This window comes from Notothenia rossii, assembly GCF_949606895.1.
Source record: "Notothenia rossii genome assembly, chromosome: 2".
In the NCBI taxonomy this organism is placed as follows: Eukaryota; Metazoa; Chordata; class Actinopteri; order Perciformes; family Nototheniidae; genus Notothenia; species Notothenia rossii.
In genome coordinates this window covers 77,835,345-77,863,123 of record NC_136904.1, presented here as the reverse complement: position 1 = coordinate 77,863,123, position 27,779 = coordinate 77,835,345, and the positions used below count along the sequence as shown (strand labels likewise).

Here is a 27,779-nt window from a genome sequence, read left to right as displayed (position 1 = left end):
TTGAAACAACTAGCTGACCAGTTCCATGGCCTTGCTCCAGTTAAGTGCCGTGAACTGGCATTTGAATACGCAGAGAGAAACAATATCCCTGTCCCTGCCAATTGGACAGAGAAACAATGTGCAGGTAGGCTAGGGTGTGCAAGAGATCACATGATTCTGTAGGTTAACTTAGAACAACATCCCTGGGAAGGGCTACAGCCTTCAATAAAACTACAGTGGGGGAGTTCTTCGAAAATCTGGCTGTAGTGATGGACAGGTGACAGAATTTATTTTTTAGTTGCAAATGTTTTATGGAGGCTTTACCTGTAAGATTTGGTTTTGATTCTGATAAGGTTCTTCCCTTGCCTCTCTTCTTTAACAGGCACACATTCCCTCCACACAAGATTTACAATGTGGATGAAACAGGCGTCTTTACAGTTCAAAAGCCACGGCAGGTAAGCTACACATGATACACTAGAGAGCACCAGACTGATACTGAGTGGCTTGTGATAATGACCAGTGAACCTGTGAACTGGAAAAAATGAATGGACTGAAATTAAATACAATGTACCTTTAGACCAATAGTTGTCTACTGATTGCACATGCCATTGATTCTAAACTTTTTATTTGATTCAGGTTGTGACATAGAAAGGAAAAAAGCAAGTTGGTTCTATCACATCAGCTGAGAGAGGAGAACTGGTGACTGTGGTGTTTGCAGTGAATGCTGCTGGGAATGCCATACCTCCCATGTTTGTCTTCCCCAGAGTTAGTTTTAAGGATGACTTCATGATTGGAGCACCTCCAGGAGCCAAAGGTGCCTCGACCAGAACAGGATGGATGAATGAAGACACCTGGCCTGAGTTCCTTGATCACCTGATACAGCACACTCAGTGCACTCCTGACCGTCCCATGCTGCTAATCCTTGATAATCTTAAAGCTCACATCTCACTCAAGGCAGTAGAAAAAGCAAAGAGCAACAGTATTGTTATGCTCACCCTTCCACACCACACATCCCATCGCATGCAGCCTCTCGACGTGACCGTGTATCGTTCAAGACCCTATACAACTGAGCTCTTGATGGGTTGATGAGATCTAACCCTGGCAAAACAGTCTCCATCTACCAGATTGCAGGACTTGTGAATGAGGCCTTCTTGTCAGCAGTGACACCACGGAATATCACTTCTGGATTTTCCCATATAACAGAGATATTTTCCCTGAGGAAGCGTTTGCACCATCCATGGTGTCAGACCGGCCAAACCCTGAGCTGCAGCCTGCATCCACTGGTCCATCCACTTCAGATGATCCAGATGGTCCACTCCCTGCAGATGAACCACCTTCTGCAGATGCGAATCCATCCACTCCGCGTGGTCCACATGGATGTGCCTCGCCAGCGGACTCAGATGTTCCCAGCCGACCTGGATATGTGTCTCCTCGTGAAATCCTACCACTTCCCAAATGTCCCCCCAGAGCACAAACCAAAAGAAAGCGTGTGAAGACAGCCATCCTAACAGATACTCCTGAGAAGCAGGCAATAGAAAAGGCTTATGAAGAGAGACAAAAGAAACTGGCAGGGAAAAAACAAAATAGCAAAGAAAAGGGAAAACTGAAAAAGAAAGCACCCAAAAGGAAAATCATAGATAGCAGCTCTGAGGAGAGTGATGTCCCTGTCCCACTTGATGATGAGAGCCCTGAGGATGAGAGAAGTGATCCTGGAAACACAGATCTGAACGTGGGTGACTTTGTCCTAGTTAACTTTGCAACCAAACACAGGAGTCTCCGTTACGTTGGCATGGTTGAGAAAGTTGAGGATGACGAAATACTTACACAATTCCTCAGAAGAATCCAGGGAAACAAGAAACAGTGGGAGAGACTCACGTTTGCTATAAAAGAAAATGATCTGGCACATGTTCCTAAAGGTGATGTGGTGAAGAAGCTGCCTCAACCTAATAGGCCTGGAGGAACCACACGGAGAGAGAGCAACTCTTCGTCTTTCCCTGTAACCTTCAGGGCTGGAATGTACAGTAGGCCTGGTTATAGAGTATGAGGCTGATGTTCTAATCCAGGTGGGTCTAGCCTGTGTCCTGAGTCCCAGGCTGTTCTAGCTGGTTCTGATGGTCCTATGTTCTGAGCCCCAGACTGTGCACTAGCTGGTTCTGATTGTCCTTTGCTCTGACCCCCAGACACTAGCTGGCTCTAAAGGTCCTGTGTTCTGACTCTCACACTGTGAATGTTAATTAAAACATTTTGAATTATATTATGTTGTATTTGATTTACTTTTTAGTACTTTGGGTTACTTGCAAGTGTTTAAAAAAGTGTGCTTAATTGACCAATCCCCATGATTCTGATACTAGTCCAACATTAGTTTTGGAATGTGTGGTTGTCAATCTAGCTATCAGGTTTCTAATTGTTACAACATGTGTTGTTATGGTAGTTTTAAAGTGGAAAACGTAAGCGGATTAGCTTACCCCCAACTGGTTCACCTTACACCCTTGATTTCTCTGGTCTGTCTAAGTTTACCCCTGAGCTGGGGAAAAGTGAGACACAAGACCACTTTTTTTTTAAACAATCGTATTTTCATTGCCCTTTGTCCTGAAGACATTCTGATAATTTCCATAGCTAGGAAACCTCCTGAATTAATAGGAAATGTGTAAATTGTACTGATATATCATTTTAGCTTGGCTAGAGGGGAGCAAATGTAAAAAATGGCTCACATTACCCCGCTCTCCCCTAGTCATTGTCAAATAGTCTCTGTTGGTGTTTTACTATTATATGATATTTTTTGGACAAATATTAAGTAGCCTTATTTAGCAAGGGTTTTTTATTCAGAGATAATTGAAAATAGCAACATAAACAGTGATTAAATCACCAAAACAAACAGTGAGCATATGAATCTGAACATCCAATGGTACATATTCAGTGCAGAATGCTGATACACATAGTTTGTGAAGTTAGGATGATATATACACATCAATGATACAATTCAGCGTGCATTTCAATAAAAGAACCTGTATTTGCAACACTTGTTTGTTCCATTTATATGGCATTCATTGGATAAACAAATATTTTCACTACTTAAATTCAAATTCCAGTTTCTTTAACCTTAACTACTAACCTTGTCTCCAATTAACGCACCTTTCTAGCCAAACCAAAGTAATGATTATGCACTTCATGTCCTTTTGTTATTGACATTCAGTTAGTGTAAAAGTATTATTAATGATTTGTCTATCTGCAAGTAATTTTATACGGGGCCCCCTAGGGGACATGGAGAATACAAACAAATGTATTTTAAAAAATAATAATTGTTTACGAGATCTCGCAATGCAGTTTATAGACGGTCCCTAAGCACTCCTCTACCTCCTTCAGCTGCAGATTGTGACCAATTCTTGAAATGTAGCTCGGATGGCGTCGCGTATCGAACTGTTCTGATAAAAACGACTCTGTAGCTCGTTGTCTACCTTGCTATGTATGATTGTAAAGTCATGTTGTTTGTATTTTTACAACGTTATGTTCATGAGTTATTGATCCGCGAAATTCGAATCTGTCAATAACTCAGCTCAGAGTATGCTTTGCGACGTGCATGTCCCCTCGCTCTGATGAGTGTTCTCTTGAGGTGTCTTTCACTTATGTGAAACCCGTGCCTATTGCCAAGCACTGATGTTATATATATATTTAAGGCCAAGCTCAAAGTAAAATCGATGAACCGCTCCATTGTTGTGGTTTCTGTGTTGCCGAACTGAACAGGAAGTACATTGAGCTAAATTAAAAGTTTTGCGAGATCTCACAAAACCCCTTTGATTGAACTCACAAAACATTTGTTTTTTGGCTTTTCTCAAATAATTGTTTTCTTCTTCTCCATGTCCCTAGGGGGCTCGGTAATTTGACTACCTATATGTCGTAGGCCTAGTTATTGTCTTTGATAACAGTGATGTCATGTTATCGCATGTTTCAAAAGTTTGCACAAAGCTCTAAGATTCTGTAAACCACAAACATAATGGGGAACATAACAAACACATTCAGTCAGTGATAAAAGCACATGAAAGACAGCTTAACTGAACAATAATTTTCACAATTTACACATGTTGCTGCAGCATATAGGAACAATATATGAATGGGTGTCATTCATCAATGCGTAAAGTGACGGGGTGGATTTTGCATAGCCATCATTCAGTGCAACATTCCTTTGTGTCAGAGAGTCTCCTATAATTACTTCTTGCCTGGAGCTTTGCAATACAAAGCCTCTTCTCCTTAAGCCCGACAGGGAGCCATGCATCCTCAGCCAGTCTGTACAGGACCAGCTGTATCTTAAAAACACTCCAGGAAAAGTACACCAAATGGTCACCTCTACCAGTGGATGGTCAGATGGTCATCTTTTAGGTTCTGTAAGGTGAAGTTTCACCTATAGGCTACTGCCGCCAGTTATTGAGATATATTTCATGTCACCTGTCTATGTTTGCCACCCCCTCTTCGCAAAACTATAATTAAAGAAAACAAACCACAAGTGCCAATAAAAGGTCTACATCTAGGACAGTAACACCTCTGTTTTTTAATCAAACCAACAGGAGCTATTGACCCTTTTTATCTTTAGACAAGCTGGCATTGCTTTGGAGTTTTATAATTAATTCAGGACATCTCAGATTCTTTAACCCTTTTACCTCAGGCAATGTTGATATATAGTCCAGGGCGGAGACCAAAGGTGATCAGACCTTTGCCATAGGGTCTCTAAACTTCCTGTGGAATTTATTCTGGCATCAATGTCTCCTCTTAAAAAAGGATTTTAACATAATTTACCAGTGCTATTTTTCAAATATTTGTATGCAAGGTTAACTGACTTACAGTGACAACAGATTTAAATAACAAGAAATAAAAAAAAAATCCGGACTAATAACTACCAAACAAATAACTATTATCCAGATCTCACCTCACACAACTCTGCAATACGTCTAACCCAATCAATCTAAGTATGTTTTCCTTTCAAAGGATATGAGATAATATGCAAATATCTAGGTCATATAACCTTTGAAAAAAGACAAATACACAATATTATATAATTAAACAAAAGTTGTGCTATTCAAAAACTTCTAGTCAACTATAGTTGATTGAACTTACAGTGGTTAAAATACACATTTAAAAAAACACACAGAAAATTGCTGTTGTAAACACATCCCAGTTCTCCCTGAGGGCAGAGCGGAGTCCTGGAAACGCTCAATGGGCTCTGGTCTGGCGGTGCCTCCTTATAAAGGAGGCGTGAGTGTCTGGGAGTCTCTCACTCTCTGCTCCACAGAATGACTGACACCGCTGCTGCTGCTGCTTCTGCTTCTGTTCATCAATGAGCTAACTGGAGCTTACTGTGCACCTTCTGCTTTTCCTGATACCTTCTTCAAGTGGGCTGCACTCAAAAAGGACACTATAATTTGCAGCATTTCCAAAGGAGGTTTAACTGTGAGTTGACAGAATTTCTAAATTGCTTAATAACATTCATAACTTTTTTGTTTGACTCTAAATTCTCTGACTGAACTGAAATGTTTTCAAAAACTTAGCTCATCAAATATATGGATTCACAAACTTTTCCACTCAATTATAGTCTTTTAATTGGTGGAATATAATGACACAAAAAAGAGTGACATGTATACTCAGAGTATGAAGTATAAGCTATAGGTTGTTAGAGGGAAAAAAAACATTGTTGATGTTGTAGTGACAATAACATTTACAATGTAAACAGCACCATATAATATCAAATGAATTGCAATGATTTGATGCAGAAAATAGTTGTGTCTATGGTAAAATATATCCATAATGATTTGTTTTTGCGATTTTTCTCGAAAGTTGGGTCAAGGATGGTTCCCTCCTTTAACTTGGTGCTGTTGGTCACGGCACTGACATGTGTTTGGGCGCAAGACCTTTACGAAGAGAGGAAAACTAACAAGAAATCCAGGGCCAAACCTGTGGCTGCAAATATAAACAATGGACAAGGTAAGATTGAAAATAAAATGAATAAACCAAAAAATGCATCATTTTGGCATATAGTCAAATTAAAATGTTATCACTTATTGATACTAACACTTTAGAAGCATGTTCTACAACCAGTAAAGAGTCCTTCATCTTATTGTTTTGTGTGCACTCAGCCATCCTGGATGAGGACTGTAGCTTGGAGCTCTCCTTCCTGTTGGACAGCTCCGAGAGCGCCAAAGACAACCACCAGCAGGAGAAACAGTTCTCCATGAACATGGTGGACAGACTGAAGGGCATCCAGCTGCCTACCGGCCAAGGATTGAGCTTGAGGGTGGCTCTTCTGCAGTACAGCAGCCACGTTATCAGAGAGCAGACCTTCAAGGACTGGAGGGGCACAGAGAACTTCAAGACCCTTATAACTCCCATCGTCTACATCGGGCACGGCACCTACACCACCTACGCCATCACCAACATGACCAGGATGTACCTAGAAGAAACCAGCCCCAGCAGCATCAAAGTAGCCGTGCTGCTCACAGATGGCATTTCCCATCCGAGGAACCCGGACATCTTCTCTGCTGTTGCTGATGCCAAGAACCAGGGCATCAAAATCTTCACTCTGGGCATCACCCGGACAGCCAACGAGCCAGCCAATGCCGCCCAGCTGCGACTACTGGCCAGCTCCCCGGCTTCCCACTTCCTCTATAATTTACAGGACGAAGACGTTATTCAAAAAATCGCCACTGAGATTGTGAGTGTAATTCCTCGTCTTTCAGCAGTCAACACTGAGAAGAAAAGTGATGTATTTGCTTTGCATATAGATCAGTTCAGAGTTGACACAAAGGCAGGCTGGTTCAGGTATTTGTATAGAGATGGAATGATGACAATGCTCAGGGGAAACAAATGAAAGGATGATATGACAGCTCTGGATTTGAAACATTTTACACAGCTTTAGAAAAATTATGTTTGAGCATATACCCTAGGATTCCTAGAATTACACACATGACTGGCATTTAGACATTACAGTTACTGGCTAAAAAGATTCTTCAAACTGGGACAGTATTAAGGATTGTTCTCGGCCTTATCACTTTTGTCTTATTTCAAGTTTAATTGACCTTACCTTTTGTTTTCCCAAACTTGTTTATACTTGTATGAAGTTGTTGTCATTTATTGTGCTACATTAAAAGATTATAACAAATAATCACTAAGCAACAACTAGACCAACCTGATAAGATACTACAATGATACAATATTCAAATTCTATCAGATATTCATCCACTTTTGTTTTCTTTGCAGACTAGCTTGGCTGAAGAATCAGTAAGTATTATTAATACTACAAAGCTCATATATGGAAGCTTTTGAAATGTAATAATGTGTAATTTTGTGAGGTTGTATAGAAATACATTCATGACAGCAAACGTGTCCCTTTTCTGAAGTGCCCCCTGGCTCAGAAATGTGCTTGTGAAAAAGGAGAGAGGGGACCCAGCGGGCCTGCGGTGAGTATTTATACTCAAACCTTTCAAAATATTCCACAAGTAGTTTCCTTTGAAGTCAGAAAAAAGGTTTCCAGACATGTTGGGAAGAGAAATCTATCATGATCCTTGTATTTGACGTATGGTAATTGTACCATTTTGAACAATCAGGATAATTACTTGTTTTTTCTCCTCAGTATAGCTTGCAGGCAATTGCCCAAGCAGAAGGAGTAGATATGTGGGCCTGACCCACATTTCTAAAATGCAAATCTATGGCAACAGGAAAAAGACATCAGAGACAATGGTCTGCTTTCCCCAGATAAATATGTTTGTTTTGCCCCGTCTCCATCAGCTATTGTGCATTTCTCGTGCAACATGTGTTGTCCCCCTTGGGAAACCAGAGGCACCATATTTGTAGGTCCACTCCCCATAAAACTGGAGCTCTGGCCACCATAAATCTTTCATATGACCCGTTATGCCACGGTCAGATACACAGGGATAAAGGACAGCACTATAGCATCAGATAATACACATCATTTCTGTGTGATGCTAAAAGATCATGATCCCCTGCCCACTCTAGACAAACCCCCCTCTTTACACTATTAGACTAATATCTATCTTTTCAGAGGCCTGGCAGATAATCATGTTGCTGACAGCTGCATGGTTATTAACCAGGTGCTTTCTCCTAAAAAAGATTCTTTAAATTCTTCCAATCATACGAAGAGGCTTTTGAAATTGCTCTCATTAGTTTAATAGCCACAAACTAGTGATTTCTGGTTTTTAACAATTGACAAACGCTGTCCAGGTGCAGCTCAAGACCGTGACCCCCTGGCCCTGGCTGTGGACAAGACACCTCTTGCCCTCCCAGTTACCTATGTCTCAGTTCCTTCCTGTGTTTCTCAAACAATGCCTGTCTACAGACATAAACATGCCAAATACATATCCATGATACCCTTTTTTTTTCAAGTTTGGGACATAGACCTGTTTGTGATTTGTGACTTTAGTAAAACACGACTAATTTAAGAAATGTGTTAGAAACAGTGGTTCTTTAAAGAACCCTAATAAAAGGCAATACAAAATATGTTTAAATAGAAAAAAACAGGTGAAAAAAACAACAAAACATTAGATTGCAATGTCTAAGTCCTAAAATAAAATCATAAATAATACTAACTGTTGTTTTAATATTTATTTGGAGGATGGAATGAATGAATTTGGCATTCTAAACAAAAAATTGGTCTGAATAACACTTTGTCCAGAATCAACTATGCTGCCCTGATCTACATTTTTGATTAAGGATGAAGATTGATGTGCTTTTTCTCCTCTATGATATTAATGGTCAGTTTAGTTAGATGTGCGGGCAAAGTGTTTTAATGTTCTGAGAGTTTATCAGAACAAACTTGTATGCCATGTCAAAGAGCTCGAGAAAAATAAATCTGGGGTGTACCCTTTTACGCCATAGACTCTAAGCCTTGCACTTAGAATATGTTCTCTTTACCCTACAACACATTTTTTTTACATTTGCCATGCAACATGAGCAAGCTGTCAATGTGGACACCAAGAGGTGAGCAAAATGTCAATGGAAAAAATAAATCAACTTCACCCTAACTTGGTTCCATTCTACAGGGGAAAAAAGGTCGCCCCGGAGAAGACGGAGCCCCCGGGCTTAGAGGGCAAAAGGTAAGTGCTTTTCGATGGACATGTGGACTGTGCATGCCTCAGCTGGAAGGCTTTTTCAGGTGTTACATAATATGGTTCATATACATATATATGCACCACCTGGTGGACAACCACAGGGTTGTCACAAAACATATACATATAAAGCATTATTTAATACCTCCTGAGTAGTTTTTTTTTTCAGTTTCTGGAAGGAGTAAACTGGTTCAAATGTTATAATTCATGTATTTAATCATTTGTAGCAGAAATTTACATTTTAACTCTGACATTTGTTTAAAACAAACATTTAGTTTAAGGACAAAATATATAAATACATTATACAATAAAGAAATGACATGCTTAAACATTTGTCAAGGAGTTTATGGCAAACTCTATGAAGTGCAGTTTCTGCTTACAAAAATAACTTTTCGTTCTCTTCAAACATCTCCATTGGAGTACCACAAGGCTCAGATTAAGGCCCTCTTTTATTCTCTTTAAATGCACTTAATATGATAAATAAAATAAATATATATATATATAACTATAACTATATATAACTATATATATATATTACTGTCACACTAACAATTTGTAACTGTGCCTCCCCTTCGAAACATTTTTTAGCATGTGCTGTTTCAAAATATGCTCTCACTCTATATTTATCTATATATGTTATATATTGTAAATAATATTGATTTATCGTGATTATAATCTGCTCATATTGTATGAGTTTATTAATTTGTGAATAATTATATACAGCTGTTCAACATCATCTTATTGTTGATCTTAAGTTATATTATTTTCAACCTTATAGCACTTAAACTTAAAAAATATAAGTTTTCAGTCTATTTATATTGGTGCCAACTCTAAATAGAGGATATTTCTTGTTGTTGTCTCTCTTCTCAATCTGTTTAAACCTGCTATATGTCACTGTTTAAGGATACTCATTGATAAGAGATACAAGCAGTTGTAACTCTTATTCCATGATTCAATGAGTGTATTTTCTGTCACATCAGGGTGAAGCAGGACTAAGTGGTCTACCTGGAAAAGAGGGTGCTGAGGTACATTTCAACATTTATGATCAAAGTAAGAAAACCAATATCTCTGTGGTTGTTCACAATAACATCCCATTCATTTTATTTGCAGGGGAAACCAGGTTACAAAGGAGAGCAGGTTTGTGATCTAAAATACGATACAATACTATTTTATGATCAGATCAAGTCTTTAATTGTTATAGCATCGGATATACTGAATACTAAGACAATATACAAGAAAAATGACATTCAATACAACATCATAATCACTGAAGACATTTAAATGAATGATAATGTCATTTTGTCTTGTTGGAAACAATGCAAGTCTGTTCAGATTGTAATTTCTACATAGGGCGAGAGGGGTGAATGTGGCACTCCAGGAATCAAAGGAGACAGGGTACAACCGCACTGTCGACACACACTGAATATTATGTTTCCAGTTTGATCAATCCTTACTGTAAATACTGTGTTTGGTCTGATGAGCTTTTTTGTTTCCTGTGTGATGTGGTTCAGGGCCCTGAGGGACCAGTTGGAACAAGAGGACCTAGAGGACTGCAGGTCAGTAGTAATCAAGTAGTAAAATATGCAACTATAAAGTTTAAATAGAGCTTGTGTTTGATTGTGAATATGCAGACACATTTATCCAAACATGCTTATTGAAATGTTGTGGGATGTGTTTTTTATCAGTTTTTATCAGTTTTTTTAAAATCCGTTTTTATCAATTATTTTATGTTATTTCTGCGCAGGGGTTACCAGGACCACATGGGGACGTTGGACCAGAGGGCCATCAGGGAAAGCAGGTCAGCCCCTTTTAGAACACTTTTGCTTTCCTCATCATGCACATCTGCTGTGGCCTTTACATTTCCTTTTGTGATTAGTTCAAACTAGAGGTTGGAGCTTTACCACCCGGTCTTTACCGTGCAGCACAGAGGACTGTTTGTCTGGTAATAAACCCCTGTGTGAACACTCGGCAACGAGCCAACGTCTTCCCCATCATTACTGTTATTCACCAGCATTGGGATGAGCCATCAGCAAAATAAAAACACTAAAGATTCTGCTAATGATCTACTCGTATCCTGTTACTAAATACAGACTAGGAAGTGCTGTCAGCAATGTCAGCTCGTCCAATAAATAACATACATGGAAGTCAGTGTTGGGTGTCTGGCCATGTGAAGACTTGTAGGAAGCATTTGCAAATATTAACAGGACTCTTGGTGGTCTTTCTATATAGTTTATCTTCTGTTTCTGTCGCCTAAAGAGACGATGAGACATGTATTTTCACAAATTAATTTCATTGAATAAGAAAATGTCTAAATAGTCAATTGTATTCAGTTTGTATTAAGTTACTTATTCTGGTTAAAGGAAAGTAGTACAATGATACACATGCATTCATGTAATTCATCCAAATGTTGATGTAGTTAAGAGCCTCCAGCAGTTCTTTGTTCATTTGAGACACTGTTGTTTGGGGTTTCTCAAACTTTAAAGCATTACTTAAGCTCAAGTTAAGCTCTTATGTCCTGCCCTGCAGGAAGATATAAGATATCAGCAACACTAAACAAAAGATTTACATAATTGATTTCATCTTCAAAGAAGCATGTTACCTGCATGTGTGTGTGTGCAGTATCCATGTATAAATCTGTACTATCAAATTTTGTTTTGAGTTTGATATTTTTCCGAGGTGCAACATAGTGTTTAATTTTTCAGTAATAGAAGGGCATTTTTATGGAGGAAAGGATGACACCAAACTTATGGTTTAGGACTTATTTTCAGGACTCATTTTTTTGTTTCTAAATTGATTAATAGTAGTAATAATGTTATTATGTTTGTGCTTACAGGGTGAACGTGGCATATCTGGCCCTCCGGGAATTCAGGGGGAAACTGGCATTGGCCTTGCTGGACCAAAGGTCAATTATGTTATGGATTATCCTCTGGATATTGTCTTGCACATTGTGATTGTTTGCTGCTATATCAATTTATTTAAGTTTCTCTTATTAAATGATCTGTTACTATTTAAATCTGCAGGGTGATATGGGATTCCAGGGTCGAGCAGGTCCTCCCGGCCCCCGTGGAGTGGGCGAACACGGCCCTCCTGTAAGTTAAACAGGAAATTATTTGTGTCTCTGTGGTGATCTGTTGAGAAAGCCCACGCAGGTCATTTGACTTGAGCATTTTTTGGGTAACCTTTTGTACACTCTGCTTTGTTTACAGGGACCTCAAGGACCACAAGGTGTTCAAGGGGAAAGAGGACCCCAAGGCGAGGGGCTTCCCGGACCAAAGGTATTTTTCCAACTCTATCGTCAGATAACTCATCAAAACAACAGTAATAGTAAAACTAGATCACACCATGTCTATAGGGTAGACTGGAAAGAGACAAGCGTCAGTTGTTGATTAATTCATGTGTATATGCTAAATATGCTAATATATGTATATTGATTTTGGATTTTGCTTAAAGTGGACCTAGCATGCTATATTTGAATAAAATAGTGTAGGACCATACCTATATAAGGCATATTTATACTTTTTATTTTTCAAAATACCAAACAGATCATGCATTTTAGCCATTCCTCATTTCGCTCAATTTAACACTGTCTTTGCATGGACTGATTCTGTGAGAACAGCACCATCTACAGGCCTGGCATATGTACTACAGCGTCTCCAGCGCTTTCAAACGGCAATGTCCGTGGCTGTCTCCTCCTGATTGGTGGAGTTGGCCCAATAGCCGTAGCGCCACTTCTGTGACGTCAGAGAAGTGTTCAAATCTGGATCAGTCTGTATCAGATCCGTTGCAGCCCCTTTTTAAGAGATTCGGGTATGGAGGAAAATAGAGAGGGTTGTGTTTTCTGACACTTGGTGAGTTCCCTGGAACACCGGGGACACATATTCATGTATAAAAGACGTACAAAAGTGCATTTTGCATGATAGGTCACCTTTAAGGTGTACCAATCTTTGGAGAGTATTTTGCCGTTCATGGTCTGCATCTGTTGAAACCAGATCTCACTCTTTTCCAACTCACTGGCTCACATATCAGGTGTTCACTGTAGCGTTACTACTCACTCATACAATGTTATACTGTAAGCCTGAAAAATCTATATTTTTGCCTGCCATGCTGCAACATGCTGCATACATTTTACACCAGACTCTGCAAATACTCCATTCAAATAGAGATGCCTGGGATTAAACCAAGGGTTAGACAAGACAAATGCTAGACTGAGCCCAATGGTATATGGCTTACAGTTTAAATACGCAAGTACATTATTATTGCAGCAGAACAGAGAAACCACAACAACAATAAATTCAGATTAATGAATCATATCCAAGAGCATACAAATAATTGCATCTCCTCTCACAAGACAGAACATGTGGGTGAAATTGGCAACAAGAGGAGCATTTTTATGGGGAGGTACACTTTTATTTCTTAGAGAAAGCTGTTGGAAAGTGAACACTAATAATGTCCTCAAGCAACACATCTGTTTTACCTGTGCCACACTTCCTAGTAGATTTGACTCCCCTGCGGATTTCGACCTCTTGTAAAATGTATCTTGAGTGCTTTTGTTGGGGTGATCACACACTCTCTTCACACATCCATCAGCAGCTTCATCATTTCATAATCACTGCCACTGGCAAAAGTTCATGCAGTCAAGAAGTGGCATGAAAAAAGGGTTCCATTCTTTGTGCGTAGAATCAGTTTGTATCAATCACAAGAGGATAACAGGAGCCAACACGCTTCCCTTCCATACGCTCTTCACTCAGAACAATGCACACTTGGCTGTGATCCAAAGGCAAGTGTCTGTGATATACTGACAGATATCATGTTTTCCTTCACAGGGGGAACGGGGACTTGGCGGACCGAGGGGATCAAGGGGACAGCAGGGTGCAGGAATCAAAGGAGAACGGGTGGGTTATAGAGGTTTCACCTAACAGAGAGAATATGCTGCTCGAACTGATTTTTGTGTTTCTTTGCTCTTTACCATCACACATTAATTAGTGGAACAGTGTGAGGTCATGAATTTGTCAAACTCAAAATATTAATAATTTAGCGCTTCACAATTGTGCTATAATTAAACTGAACATTATTTGATGTGTGCGTATTTCCCAAATTGGATAGAATATGCAAAGTGTTCTCTTGCATAAAGTACCTCAAGTTTGACAGCCCATGTGAGAAATTGTAAGAAACCAATAGCCTCCTGAAAAAGCCCTGAGAGGAAAATAAGAAAAAAACAGATCTAAATAAAAAAAATTCTGCTGTATGTATGACTAAAGTAATTGGATTTGTCATCTTTGTAATCTTTTTAAGTTTGTAAAAATGTTTCAATAATCAGAAAAGGACTGGGATGTTTTTTTGCTGTTCGCTGATGTAATTCAAATTTCGGCCACAAGAGGATAAAATGAAACACCACCCTATGTTCTGAAAAGGACAAAAACGTTTATGTTTTCTAGCCAAAAGTTACTAAACAGACATGACCATGATTTCACATAACCTGCTAACACACAAAACAGTTACGTTGTGTTTATTATTCATGGAGGATTAGAACATACCATGAATCAAACACAATAAACTAGTCCGATTTGTTTGAAAGAATTAGAAAAGTAAAATTCAGTTGAGACATTGTGAAAAAATGTTGTGGTGAAGCGAGTCACAGAGAACTGATACTTTGATGTTGTACTTCCAGGGTGATATGGGGCCTCTAGGTTTTCCAGGGCCAACTGGACTGACAGGAGCGGGCATACAAGGAGAGAAGGTCGGCAAATTGTCTTCAATATATTTTCCCAAGCAAACTGACATTGAGTAGTGGGACACTCTCACACCAAAATCTCTCTAACTTGTATTACTACCCAGGGAGTCGAGGGTCCAAAGGGTCCACCAGGTGGCAGAGGAAATCGGGGAGAAGGTTTACCTGGACCTAAGGTTTGTTTAAACACCTGCTGTATGAAACACACATACTGCAAAGTGTATTAGGTTTTTAAGTATGGTGAGCAGTTGTCCTCATGCTTTTTGTATTTCTAGGGAGATCAAGGTTTACCAGGAGAGCAGGGATCCACAGGAGAGAGAGGCCTGGGGGAGCCAGGTTCAAAGGTAAATAAGTTAATTATGGTCTATGTTGGCGTATCGGAAGTACCAACTTAATCAAATCAAATAATACTGTTGTACTGTGACAGGGGGATCCTGGATCAGCGGGTTTGGGGGGCCTGCCTGGTCTTCCAGGAGAGGACGGGGCTCCAGGGCAGAAGGTGAAGTACATTAGGCCGACTGTGTAGAAACAAACTTTGCATTACGATTGACTTTAGTGATACAGTATCTTTGATGGGGTTTTTGTATAAATAGAAGACTCTATTGTCATTATATATACACAGTATATCAAATGATGAATGGCTGTACCATCAGTGCTTAAAATACACAAACAATACACACACAATACACAACTTTGCAAACCATTAAAAAAAAAGACAAGCATTAAAAGACACAAACATTAATAAAGACATTTAAAGTGCTTTTGTTAAATAAATAAAGCAGTTATGCAGTGTGTATGGCTTTGGGAAAGAAACTGTTTAACATTCTGGTGGGTATAGTGTAGATATTTATGTATTTCTCTAAAGACCTATTTACTTTTGAAAACCTTCTGAAGGAGTTGTCAATATGCCATTGCACTCTTTGAAATTATTTCATGTATACACATTTCTTAATTAAAAGGTGGATCGGTGCATCTTTATTATGAACTCACTGGTTTGAAATAAAAAAATAAAACTTATTTATTTCCACTTTTTGGTCTCAGCTCATGGTTATAAAAGTATTACTTCTATTTCATCCATCTTTCCTCTCATAGGGGGAGGGTGGTTTACCTGGTCTAAGAGGTGCTGAGGGAGCACAAGGAATTGGTATTCAAGGAGAGAAGGTATGCATTTATATTACAGTATAAATCCTTGTGTTGTTCAGAATGTATACAACAACAACCGTTACTGTAATCAGATATATATGATCTTTCGCAGGGTGACCAGGGTCTGAGGGGCATCCGAGGGTTACATGGACCTCCTGGGATATCAGGACCATCTGGACCAAAGGTAAGAGTTATTGAACGAGTATTGTATTAGGGTGTGAGAGCTTCTATTATCAAATACGCAGCCTCCATTTATTATATGATGGAAACATTGCCGTAGGTTGATTTATGGCACACTTTACCACGAAAACAAGTCCTCTGCAGGAGGTTGGCAGCTACACCTTTGTTGATATAAAGATGTCAATTGGATGTTAAGTTTTACTTTTATCTTTCAGGGTGAACGTGGTTTGTCAGGCCAGCAGGGCATGCCGGGACAGCCAGGACGTTCCATATCAGGTCCAAAGGTAAATAAATAAAAACGGATCATCAAACTGTCTCTTAACAGATCTTGGCACTGAGGTACAAGTCAAAAGAGCTGCCACATTCTGATGTAATGCAAGAAGAAATTGCTTCACCCACTCATCACTCTGACTTTCTTGTCTTTTCTCCAGGGTGATGTAGGAACTGCTGGTCCCTCTGGTCCTGTTGGAGAAACAGGCCATGGATTACCTGGTCCAAAGGTAAAAACTCAAATGTTTTAGGACATTTGGTAACCATATTGTTTCAATAAGCATACTGATTTGTTTAGTTTTTTTTATCTATCAGGGAATTAACATTAAAGGTGGGGTAGGTAAGTTTGAGAAACCGGCTCGAGGTACACTTGTTGTTATATTCCATGGAATGCTCTTAACATCCCGTTAGCAATGAATATCTTAAGTGCTTTGATAATAAATCTGTGGAAGCCGTGGGACTGTAAAAAGCATGACCAATCATTTTAGCCGGCCCGGCTAAAATAACTGGATGGCCTACCTGCCTGTCAGCCTTCCATCTGTGCACAAACTTATCTCGTGCCCTCATTGGTCATGTGCGTGTTCGTGTGTGTTGGAGGAGGGGCTCTGTAAGGAAGTGGCAGATTTGTTCCGGCTGTGTATTTTCAAATTCTAGCGCACTCGAGCTGGTTTCTCCAAAATTACCTACCCCACCTTTAACTGAACACTATGGCAAAGATTGTGAAAACAGAGCGTTAAGCTAAAACATCTTGATGGTTTTAATCACTATATTTTCTTTAATTAGGGTGATCGTGGTCATCTGGGTCCATTAGGGCCAGTTGGACCAAAAGGCGAAGGCTTCCCCGGACCTGTGGTTAGTTTTCTCAACCTATTCACACATGCTAAAATGCAGTAACCATTCAATCCTGTTCAAGTTGGCTTTATCTTAATTAATACATGTATTTATTTCAGGGTCCTCCAGGCCTGCCAGGATTACAGGGCGAGCAAGGCCCAGAAGGAGTAGGAATCCCTGGTCCCAAGGTTTGTGTCAATGCATTCATTGGTTTGTTTGTTTGTTTGTTTGTTTGTTTGTTTGTGTTATTTTGCATGCTTTGGGATGCCCATAGAGCATATTTCATGATGTCATAATCTGTTTCAGGGTGATGTTGGCTTTCGAGGATTGCCAGGTTTGCCCGGGCCAACTGGAGAGGGCTTACAGGGGCTGCCTGTAAGAACATTTCCTAACAAACAGCTCGATCTGAATCAAAGCTAATAACCACAAATATAAAATGGTTGACAACATGTGAGTTTAAAGCTACGTATCCTGTGATTGTATGCTATATGCAAGTTGATGTTATTTTATTTGTTTTAAGGGTAATGTTGGGAGGGCAGGGCCTGCTGGTCCATCTGGTCCTGTAGGAGAAGGTATTCAAGGCCCGAAGGTAAATAATACCACTCTTTACACAAGTGCCATCTTTCTCGCACTTTCTAGCAGAACAAACCATAATCATAATTGGCGATCTACATACGAGTGTGGAAAGCTCCCCATTGATTCAATAAATCTAAAATCTGATTTCAGGGTGATGCAGGATCTCAGGGTATGACTGGGCCAAGAGGTCCTCATGGAGATGGATTTCCTGGATCCAAGGTGATGTTTAAAAACAAAACAATGTATTGATATCTATTAACCGGCCTCTGAGTGACAGATTGCTCTCAAATGTTGCAGGGTGATCGTGGATCACGGGGTGAGAGGGGCACGAAGGGTACAAAAGGAGAATTGGGAGATGAAGGAGTCCCTGGTGAACTAGTAAGATAAAACTATATTTTCCTCACAAATAAATAATGAAACCACAATCTTTTATTCTTATTACCCTATGTACTGGGCCAAAAATATTAATGTAATGTTTCAATTGTTCACCAACCCAGGGAAAGCCTGGAGTTAAAGGAGACCAAGGACTCACAGTAAGTTTATCGACAAAAGTTTGAAAAATTCACTGAATAATAGGGATTTTATACTTATATAATATGTTCAATTTTTTTTCAGAGAGAAGACATTTTGAAGCTGATCAAAGAAATCTGCGGTAAGACTACAAGTCTAGGCTACTGTTATAACCATTAACTGGTATTTATTTAAAATGTGTATTTTCTGTCAATTCTTTGGTTCAGATTCTGAAGGCATCATTTTCTATACAGTAAGCTGTAAAATGTTTTATAGCTGTAATGATTGATGGCCGCTTAAAAACCTTAACATTTAAAGGTCACCTATTATGCTAAATCTACTTTTTCATTTAGTTTATACATAACTCTGGCCCCTCTGTGTAAAGAGATTCGGAAAGTTTCCTGAAAAATATTCTCTTTTTTTCTCCTGATCCATTTATATAAAAACCTGTCTGAAAATGAGCTGATCAGATTTTGGCCACTTTGTGATGTCTCAATGTTATTTGGGGTTGTGTAACGATAAGCCAATAACCAACCAAGTTACCACCCGCCCACCTTATCACCTGAATCTCCTCCTCGAGAACCATTGTGTTTTATTAAGCCAAACATCTCGCAGAGGGGCGTGGCCAGCAGCAGCTACTTTGCATTTAAAGCTACGGACACAGAATCAGCACTTTTGAAACAGGGCTGAAACAGAGAGATTTATGGGATGCTACAATTGATGATATGTTTGGTATTTGAACCAAACACTTCAGAGACATGTTTTGTGTATAACCGAGACCTATAATATATTGTTGAAAAAGAGTATAATAGGGGACCTTCAAAATGCATATTGCAAACATGTCAGCAAATAGTTTACCCATTTATACATCCAGCAGACGTGGAGAAACATTAATATTAATTTGTTCAATATTTACTCTTCTTGTAGCTCTGTTTTGGTCTATACCAACTCTGTACCAACACAGTTAGCTCTAGCCGCTAACTGTGTCTTCCTGCTGTTTGGAGTGACAATTGTCATTGTAGTTTTAGAGCTTTTTCCGTGAATATAGGAGTGAAAGTAAACCAAAAAAGTAAAGTTGTTCGTCCAAAAATCTAAATAATGACCTGAAAGACGCTAAGAGACTCCATTGAGTATTGTGATGATTCTCTGTGAGTTCATCATTGCGAGCAAACCCTTTTATAGGACCACAGTGACAGTATCCTATTGTTTTCAGGATGTGGCATCAAGTGCAAGGAAAGGCCGATGGAGTTGGTGTTCGTCATCGACAGCTCGGAGAGTGTCGGCCCCGAGAACTTTGAAATCATTAAGGACTTTGTCACCAGGTTGGTCGACCGGACCACAGTCGGACGCAATGCCACCAGGATCGGACTGGTCCTCTACAGTCTGGATGTTCATTTGGAGTTCAACTTGGTTCGCTACATGAGCAAACAGGAAGTTAAGCAGGCCATCAGAGAGATCTCTTACATGGGTGAGGGCACCTACACTGGCACCGCCATCAGAAAGGCGACTCAGGAGGCGTTCTTCAGCGCTCGGCCTGGAGTCAGGAAAGTAGCCATCGTCATCACCGATGGTCAAACTGACAACCGAGAGCCAGTCAAACTTGACATAGCTGTGAGGGAAGCTCACGCCGCAAACATCGAGATGTACGCCCTGGGGATCGTCAACTCTTCTGATCCCACACAGGCTGAGTTCCTGCAAGAACTCAACCTCATTGCCTCTGACCCCGACAGCGAACACATGTACCTTATTGATGACTTCAACACTCTACCAGGTGATAGCCACAGTCAGATGTTGTAAATATCATTCCTTTAGCAATGTGTCCATTCAAATATAGCTATAATTGTTTTCAGCTGAGAGGCAGTAAAGTTCTTTATGGTTAAACAGATTTGTTCTTTTCCAGCACTGGAGTCTAAACTCGTCTCCCAGTTCTGTGAAGATGAAAATGGCGCCCTCATTTACAATCGTTTAACAAATGGAAACTGGAACACTGGCCATGGGCATGGTACTAATGGAAACAATGGCCATGGTACTAATGGACATGCAGAGAACAACAATGGATATAACGGCAATAATAACGTTGTATATAATAATGGATATGGGAACACTGGAAAAGCTAAAGATAACCAAGAGGAGAATCCAAGTTCGGGGCGCACCAGCAGCCGAGGCCGTGGAGACACCTTCGCGCTGCCCATCAGCGCTGATCCCCTCCCAATCCAGGTTTGAAAACTCACACTGGATTGTTTAAATTAAAGTATACTTGGTGACATTTTCTTCACTGATGGTGCACCGTTCACAACACTGACCTGTTTTAATGTTGTCTTCTAACTCCAGGAGCTGGAAGATGATGAAGGTGAAGATTTAGACTTCAGAGCCCAGACGCGGGGCGCTAACACGGTAGCAACCGTAGCTGTAGTTAACAAAACAAGATCTTTATCGCCTGTAAGAGAAAGCTCCGACTTCAATGAGGCCGTCGTATCATCTTCTTCATCCTTATCTTCTTCTGCAGCATCTGAGTCAACACTGATCTCAACTTTAGATTTAAGCTCTAACCAGTTGCAGCCAGTGGTGAGTCCAGTCCTGCCTGAAGGTGAGTACTGCAGCCTGCGCAACATCACCTTGACGTTTAACTGATGGAAAGTACAGATGTTTATAATAAAATAAGTGATTACTGAGGGTCCTGGAATGGTGAATGCCGGCTCACTGTCATGGCTTACTTGGAAACTTGGATAGAACAAAGCTATTACTAATGTTATTTAACACCTGTGCCTATCCTACTATAACAAGCCAAAACACCTGCTGTGAAAAAGGCCTATTTGTTTTTATGTATATACATTTTGGGGTGAAAATGTGCTTCTCACACACCATTTCTCCTCCAGAGGCCCCTGCTCAGGACCCTCGCTGTAACCTCACCTTAGAACAAGGCCCCTGCAGAGACTACACCATACACTGGTACTATGACATGCAGGCCAACGCCTGCGCACAGTTCTGGTACGGAGGCTGCGGTGGAAATGACAACCGTTATGAAACAGAAGATGAATGCAAGAAGACTTGCGTTCTAAACAAAACGGGTAACTTTTATTTTATTTGATAACAGACAACATTTTGCCTTCTATTTTTCATTATCTGAATATTGTTGTCTTATCCCCAGCAGGATAATAGGAGAAGCCATCAGAAAATCGACTTGATTACTTTACTGTTTGTTATTTTAATGTGATGAATTCTGTCAGTTGAGTTCAGAAAATAATTTCATGCACTTTTTGTAACACTTTTGTCTTCACACACAAATGCATATAACAAATAAAATAGCAAGACAGAATTAAAAAGCCAATTGAATCAAATCCTAAAATAACTTTTGACATGTTGCTGTTTCAAACCAAAGATAACTGACTGACTTCACTAAGATTCACTTCTACAAAACTGTATTACCTCAAATTGTATTGTTCTCTACAAACCGGAATGAATCCTTTATTTAGGGTTTGTCTGTCCTGGTTTTATTTAACAACCTACATTCATTTTGTTATCATTTAGAAATGTACCTTAGATCATTCTTATACCTCTATGAGCCACTTGCTTTACGTTGTGTTTATATTATTTACCAGAAAACGCTGAGTACTTGTGTGTGTGTTCTTTATGTTGTTGTTACAATCTTCTCGTTCGAGTTTTAACCGGCAGCTGTAACAGACGGCCATTTCTGTCTACTGCAATCGTCATCTTGTGATGAAGATTGAGGATTTCTGCACATATCGAATTAAAGGGCAGTTTGTGTGTGTATCTGAATAAATGGGTTATATGTTTTTAATAAAAAAAGTAAAATAATGGTGGTTTGCCTGTGTTGTATCTGTTGATTAGGAAATATAACCATAACCATAACAACTCTAACCAGCATCTGATATGAAAAAGTTGAATCATTTTACTATAAAGTTACTTTAAAAACGACCTTTTATTTATTCCGCCGGATTATTTTGCGCTGCTTCATCTCCCACTTTGAACATCGAAGAAACTCTGTTCAAACATCAAAACGTTCAGCTCGGTCGGGAATCAATGGCTATTACCTTTATCATTCATAACTTTCATAGTTCCAGAGATACATCACATAATACATCCCATTTTAACATGGAAGTCAATGGAGAACTCTTCAGACTTCAACAATCTTCATGCAACTTCAACTGCTAACTGCTCCTTCTTCAACTGCTAACTGCTCCTTCCTACTTTCACTCAACCTCATTCCAACTTTAAAATGTCACACATCTTTCTGACATTATTCGTGTAACAAAACTTTTAAAATCTGATTCTTACTTCTACAGATATTAAACATTGTTCAGACCTTGGCAAAGAGGCCTTCTTCAGATTTTAGAGTGCGTGATGTCACAGTGGAGGACAGATTTAATTTTGCCTTCATATTTTCTTTTAAACCTGCCATAATTCCCAAACCGAACATTCCTGATACATAATTTTTCATGACAAACCTAGGAAAACATCTTGTAGCTTGAAAGATTAAAAAACATTAAGCAAAAATAATTAAACAAAATGCCTCTTGAGGGCATGAAGTGACAAAAACTTTCAACATGTCTCCATTAAACTCCATTGTAAATTGAGCCTCACCTTTCCCCACCACAGCAGCACACCTTTTGTTAATCTGCCAAAAAGGCCACATTATTAACCCGAAAGTACACAAAAAGTACACTTCAGATGCTCAAGTTCCTTGACATGCTTCACGCTTTGAAATGTCACCGATATTCGTTACGGTTTTTCAACAAAACGTTCACATGTAACAGGTTTATCTCTCATTCAGAACAATGAAAATGCTTTCCTATCACTAATCACCATGGAAACCTTTGATCTCTGGACACGTCGTCAAAACAGCACCACACTTCAGATAATGGTTAACGGTCCAGCCCTCAACAGCTCTACGTCAATTATGGGGATTCATCATATGCCGTTTCCATGGAAACGCATCCCTTGCCATAAAAGACGATGTCGCTATAACTCCTATGAAAATGTTCAAAAAGTGCTCAAACTTCACATGTGTGCTAACAGTCCAGCCGTGAAGACATCTACGTGACAGTTTTGATATTTCTTCAAATGCTGTTGCCATGGCAACACAATACTCGCCATGAAACATGGTTTTCTCATAACTTCATTGAAAACGCTCCAAATGGCCCAAAACTTCACAGTTTTGGTAATGATGCAGCCATCAACGCATCTAAGCGGATTATGGGATATCATCAAATGCCGTTGGCATGGCGACAGATCATTCACCATCAAGTTAGTTCGAAAGTTTGCAGTTCAAATATTCTGCTGCTTTTCCAAGCCTTTTTACTTTATTTTATTCTCTCATCACACATTCAAGCCCCCAGTGTTCATGTATCATTTCAATCTAAATTCTTCACTTTCTTCTTACACAATACTTTAAAGCATATCAGTTTAGCGTCAGCTTTTCAGCATAAAGCATTCCCACCAGCAATTTCTTCAGGAATTGCATTCTCTAGTTTTAATTGTCGGTCCATGTGTTTTTAACATCCTCATTGGAAGGTCTTTATAGCACACCTGCCTTTAATAGAGCACTAATCAGGGGGCCCACTGTGGGGGTGTTATTGGGGTGTTTGCAGGACTTTGGAGCATACCACTCTTCAGTCACGTGGGGGGAAGCTGGATCAGCATACTATTATATGATTGGTATGTTCCACAAAGCAAAGGCTATTTTAAACTTGTGAAAAACAAACATGTCATACCTAAAACATTTTGCATCCCTGTTCTGTAACCAGGGCAGGAAAGGAGATTTTCTTGCCTCTCTTTTAGCATGCTAACTAACTGTCACACTGTCATGGCTTAATGAGACCTTGTTATTGTAATTAATAACACCTGTGCTTTTACTTTGACCAGCCAAAACCTCTGCTGTCTTTTACAAGCTTTTTCAGTGCTGAAAGTTTGTAATGCGTATTTAATGCCAGGACCTTATTTTAATAGTGACATGCATTTGGTGAAGGAGCAAACCTACATTACTATGCTTAGAGTAAATGTAATAACAAATAGCAACATGATGATGCTTATTTCTTTCTTTAAAAAAATGTTGTTTACATTGTTTGATTTATCAAAATGAACCCTTTTACTTTCCTGTGCTGTATGTTATCGAACTTGGTTTCAGTCATTTCACTGAATTGGAAATGTCTACTGAAAAAAAGAGGGCAATTATATATATTTCCTGGTCAATAAAATGTTCTTCTTTCAGTCAAAAGTAATAATGGACAGCAAATTAAATCTGCCACAAAATATATCTACTCTCAAAAGTGCACACCTCTGCCCTACTAACAAGTATTTTAATAGTTTTAACTTCAGATCAATCCTCATAATTTGTAACTTCCTTGAATACAGATTAAGCATTCATGGAATTTATCTCAAACCTTACTGATTCTATTAATGAATAGGAATTATTTACAGATGTAATTAGATGAGTCACATAAGAGACAGACCACAGTGTGTTGGGTACAGTACATCAGCATTTATTCCATGCAGTTGTTTGCTCAGATTTTATTTCTCCCAGATACCCATTGCACTGTACACTGGATAATACAGGAAACGGACAGGATTGGTTGATCGTAATGCCATTCAACAGGAAAGGGAGTTGGAAATAAGATTAACAAAGAAATAGATGTTTGATACATGGGATGAGGCAAAGAGGATGTCTACAGTTAGAGACAATCTCACAGAAATGCAGATGTTAGTAACTGGTGTTTTGAATAAAAAGGAGAAGAAGGGATCTTTGCAGAAGCACAGAATTGGCCTCACATGTCTTCAGACTAACGTCTCATTTACCCTGCTGTGACAGTCCACTGACTGCTTTTGGTTGTACTAGAAGTGTCTATGTTGAGATTAAAACACTTTAGGAATGCCTGATGTTGTGAATTATTGATGCTTAATTAATCATAATGTAATTGATGGAAGGTCAAATAAAAAAATGAAGCCAATGATATGACGATGCTTTTTGTTCTCCCATACACATACTGTCCTCTTCCCATACCCATTAATTGTGCTTCCTTTAAATAATACTTTTTTTCAGGAGAAATCATGGGTCATGACATTTCTAAAGCTGCTTGAAATTAAAGAACACCTTACCAGTCATTCATAATAAATTAATTCAATAATCATGTAGGCCAGCTACAAAGAAAAAATATCAAAATTAAATTAAATCTTAACAACAATCATACTTCACAGGATATTGATCGGATTACCCAGTCATTATAATACACTAGGTTATTTCACACTAACGTAAACAGAGTGAAGAAGAGGGTGAAGGAGGCTCGAGGAAAGGCAGCAGCGGGGCCGAGACTTTCCAAAGCTTTTAAGGGTAGGGTAGGTAATTCACTTCAGAAGCACTTTTTGTTATATTCTATGGAATGCTCTTAACATCCCTGTTTGATGTTCTCATAAACTTTCAAATTCTAGCGCACTCGAGCTGGTTTCTCCATTCTTACCTACCCTATCTTTAAGCAACAAAAAAAGGGAATTGATCCATCAGCACAATTTTAGATTCGCCTTGTGCTACTCGCTTCTCATGACTCACAAACTTCTGTCAATACTGATACAACACAGATAAAAGAACTTCCTGCTCGTTTTTTACCAGTCGCACTGGTCCTAGTGACAGAAGAGGACAAAGAAAGATTACATTACATTTACAGATGTTTATACAACAGGAGTTACTAACACTGAGATGAGGTTGTTGAAAACCAAGAGCAGCTTTATTGCTCCGGGGCCTCGTCTCTGGCTTTTATTCCTCACTTTATCTCGGCATTCAGCGTACACATGAGCTGACATCTTGACATCTTTAACGTTAAATTCAACCCTGGCTGGCTATTTTTCAAACGCAGAATCCTTAAGGATGACAAACACTCTAATAGGGATACAAAATATATTTTTTAAAAAGCTCTCACAGATGCAGTATCCCTTTTCAGAGGCAAGAATAGTGATATTGCTGGGATTCTACATTTCGGATGGTGGAGGGAACTTTTAAAGGACATTTACAAAACACAAGAAAAAGTAAGCAGTTTTTAAATGCCGCCATCTAGTGGCTGTTGATATATTGCTTCTGCTCTCAACAACACAAACCCTGAGCATTAAAAGTGAGTTCATAAAAAGGGGACAATTTAAAAACATAGCATCCATACTAAGCTGTTTTACTCTTGTATCTAGCCTGCTAGACGCCCCGGATCCTGAGCAAGTACCTTCTTCCTCACCTGAGCGCCAACCTACATTATTGCTGTTTCATCCATGACAGCACAGAAAGCAATTTGTTTTAACCTGCTAGAAAAATTGTAAATTGGAACTGCTGCACCTAGGGATTTCAAGAAATGGGATACTGCACCTGGAAAGCAAATTAAACGCTCTACTTCTCTACATTACATTTAACGTCAGCAATAAAAGGTTGAACATCAAGGCTATCTGTAGGACCCTTTTTTAATATTCCTATATGGTCCGTAGTATGTGCCGCTTAAAGAGGATCACTACACAATATTTGGTCCAGTACAGTTTCTCACAGTCCTCGAACAATCCTGAGATGAGACTTGAAACTGTAATGTCTAATGGGGAAGGAAAGGGCTGTTTTCATACACACTGAAACCTCCCTAAACATCTCACAACTCCTGATTGATGATGACAATGTCTCGAAGAGGATGAGCTGTGTGAGGAAGTTTCTTTTTTTTTTATGATCTCCTTAACTGTCTGTCTTCGTTGCACTGAGAGCTTGTGCACTTCATGCAGTCCTCTGGCAGCGTTGTGCATTTTTTGCGCGCTGCACAGGCATGCTGGACAGTAGAGAGGAGACCCTGGTGACGGAGGGGACACATGGTTTCAAGGAGTCCGGTTGCTAAGCAGGTTGTTCATGCTGGTGTTTTTATAAGCTCCCCATTCCTCACTCATCATGGTGGGGAGGGGATGGAAGTTGGAGAGGCAGGGTACCAGGGCTCATCATGAAGCAGCTAGATCTTTAGTAAGAAGGGGAGGTCCTTGTTGGTTGGGTATTTCGGATCATCATCATCATCATACAAAGCCCATGCTCAGTTTTCAAAATGTCTTTTTTTTTTTTTATCTGTTCAGATTGAGAGAATTTACAGATTTTCCTTCAAAACTCAGACAAAAATAAATTATGAATGTTCTACTGTACATTATCATTCAAAAGGGGGATCCCTGGATGCTGAGCTAGAGATGAGAGGGAACTTTTTTTTCTGGGAGAGATTGCATGGGGCTTTGCTATAAGGAGCTTTGTTTACAATGTCGTCCTCTTATTGCTGTATCTTCTGCGGGGCAGAGTGGGACCCGAGGGCCTCAAGGCATGAAAAAGAAGCTGAAGCCCTGGGGGGCGGGTTTCACCACGAGGAAGGGGCTTTGTTGTTTCTGATGGTGGCATCGGAGCACTCTGCTTCAGACGTATCACAGTCTGAGTCCCCAAACTGTAGTGGATT

The 27,779-nt window shown here is 39.5% G+C and overlaps 2 protein-coding genes across 8 annotated transcripts in view; one reads left to right on the top strand and one right to left on the bottom strand.

Annotated features, from left to right (window-relative positions):
• Positions 1–138: 138 nt before the first annotated feature.
• Positions 139–25,241, top strand: col28a2a (collagen, type XXVIII, alpha 2a). Of its 5 annotated transcripts, none has more exons than XM_079666680.1 (38): positions 139–256; positions 362–434; positions 616–2,042; positions 5,362–5,949; positions 6,102–6,676; positions 7,222–7,242; positions 7,362–7,421; positions 9,021–9,074; positions 10,067–10,111; positions 10,197–10,223; positions 10,437–10,481; positions 10,598–10,642; positions 10,831–10,884; positions 11,920–11,988; positions 12,107–12,175; positions 12,293–12,361; positions 13,910–13,978; positions 14,755–14,823; positions 14,922–14,990; positions 15,090–15,158; positions 15,242–15,313; positions 15,907–15,975; positions 16,070–16,141; positions 16,353–16,421; positions 16,569–16,637; positions 17,191–17,259; positions 17,358–17,426; positions 17,545–17,613; positions 17,759–17,827; positions 17,965–18,033; positions 18,112–18,192; positions 18,312–18,347; positions 18,430–18,466; positions 19,538–20,095; positions 20,225–20,541; positions 20,656–20,911; positions 21,201–21,392; positions 21,473–25,241. In XM_079666680.1, exons 4-38 carry the CDS (start codon positions 5,715–5,717, stop codon positions 21,478–21,480), a joined length of 3,825 nt encoding a protein of 1,274 aa, XP_079522806.1. In that variant the 5' UTR covers positions 139–256; positions 362–434; positions 616–2,042; positions 5,362–5,714; the 3' UTR covers positions 21,481–25,241. The 5 variants fall into 5 exon arrangements, 4 of the variants coding, with proteins under 4 accessions (XP_079522806.1, XP_079522808.1, XP_079522807.1 ...); XM_079666682.1 differs by lacking the exon at positions 139–256 and having other exon boundaries at positions 299–434; positions 5,362–5,418; positions 5,803–5,949; XR_013805625.1 differs by lacking the exons at positions 139–256; positions 21,473–25,241 and having other exon boundaries at positions 299–434; positions 20,656–20,718; positions 20,831–20,911; positions 21,201–21,257.
• The window catches only part of map3k13 (mitogen-activated protein kinase kinase kinase 13), a 35,773-nt gene continuing 32,797 nt past the window's right edge, over positions 24,804–27,779 (bottom strand). For all 3 annotated transcript variants that reach the window (XM_079666683.1, XM_079666685.1, XM_079666684.1), the window contains one exon: positions 24,804–27,779. In XM_079666683.1, coding sequence (XP_079522809.1) covers positions 27,684–27,779 — 96 coding nt within the window. In that variant the 3' untranslated portion in view covers positions 24,804–27,683.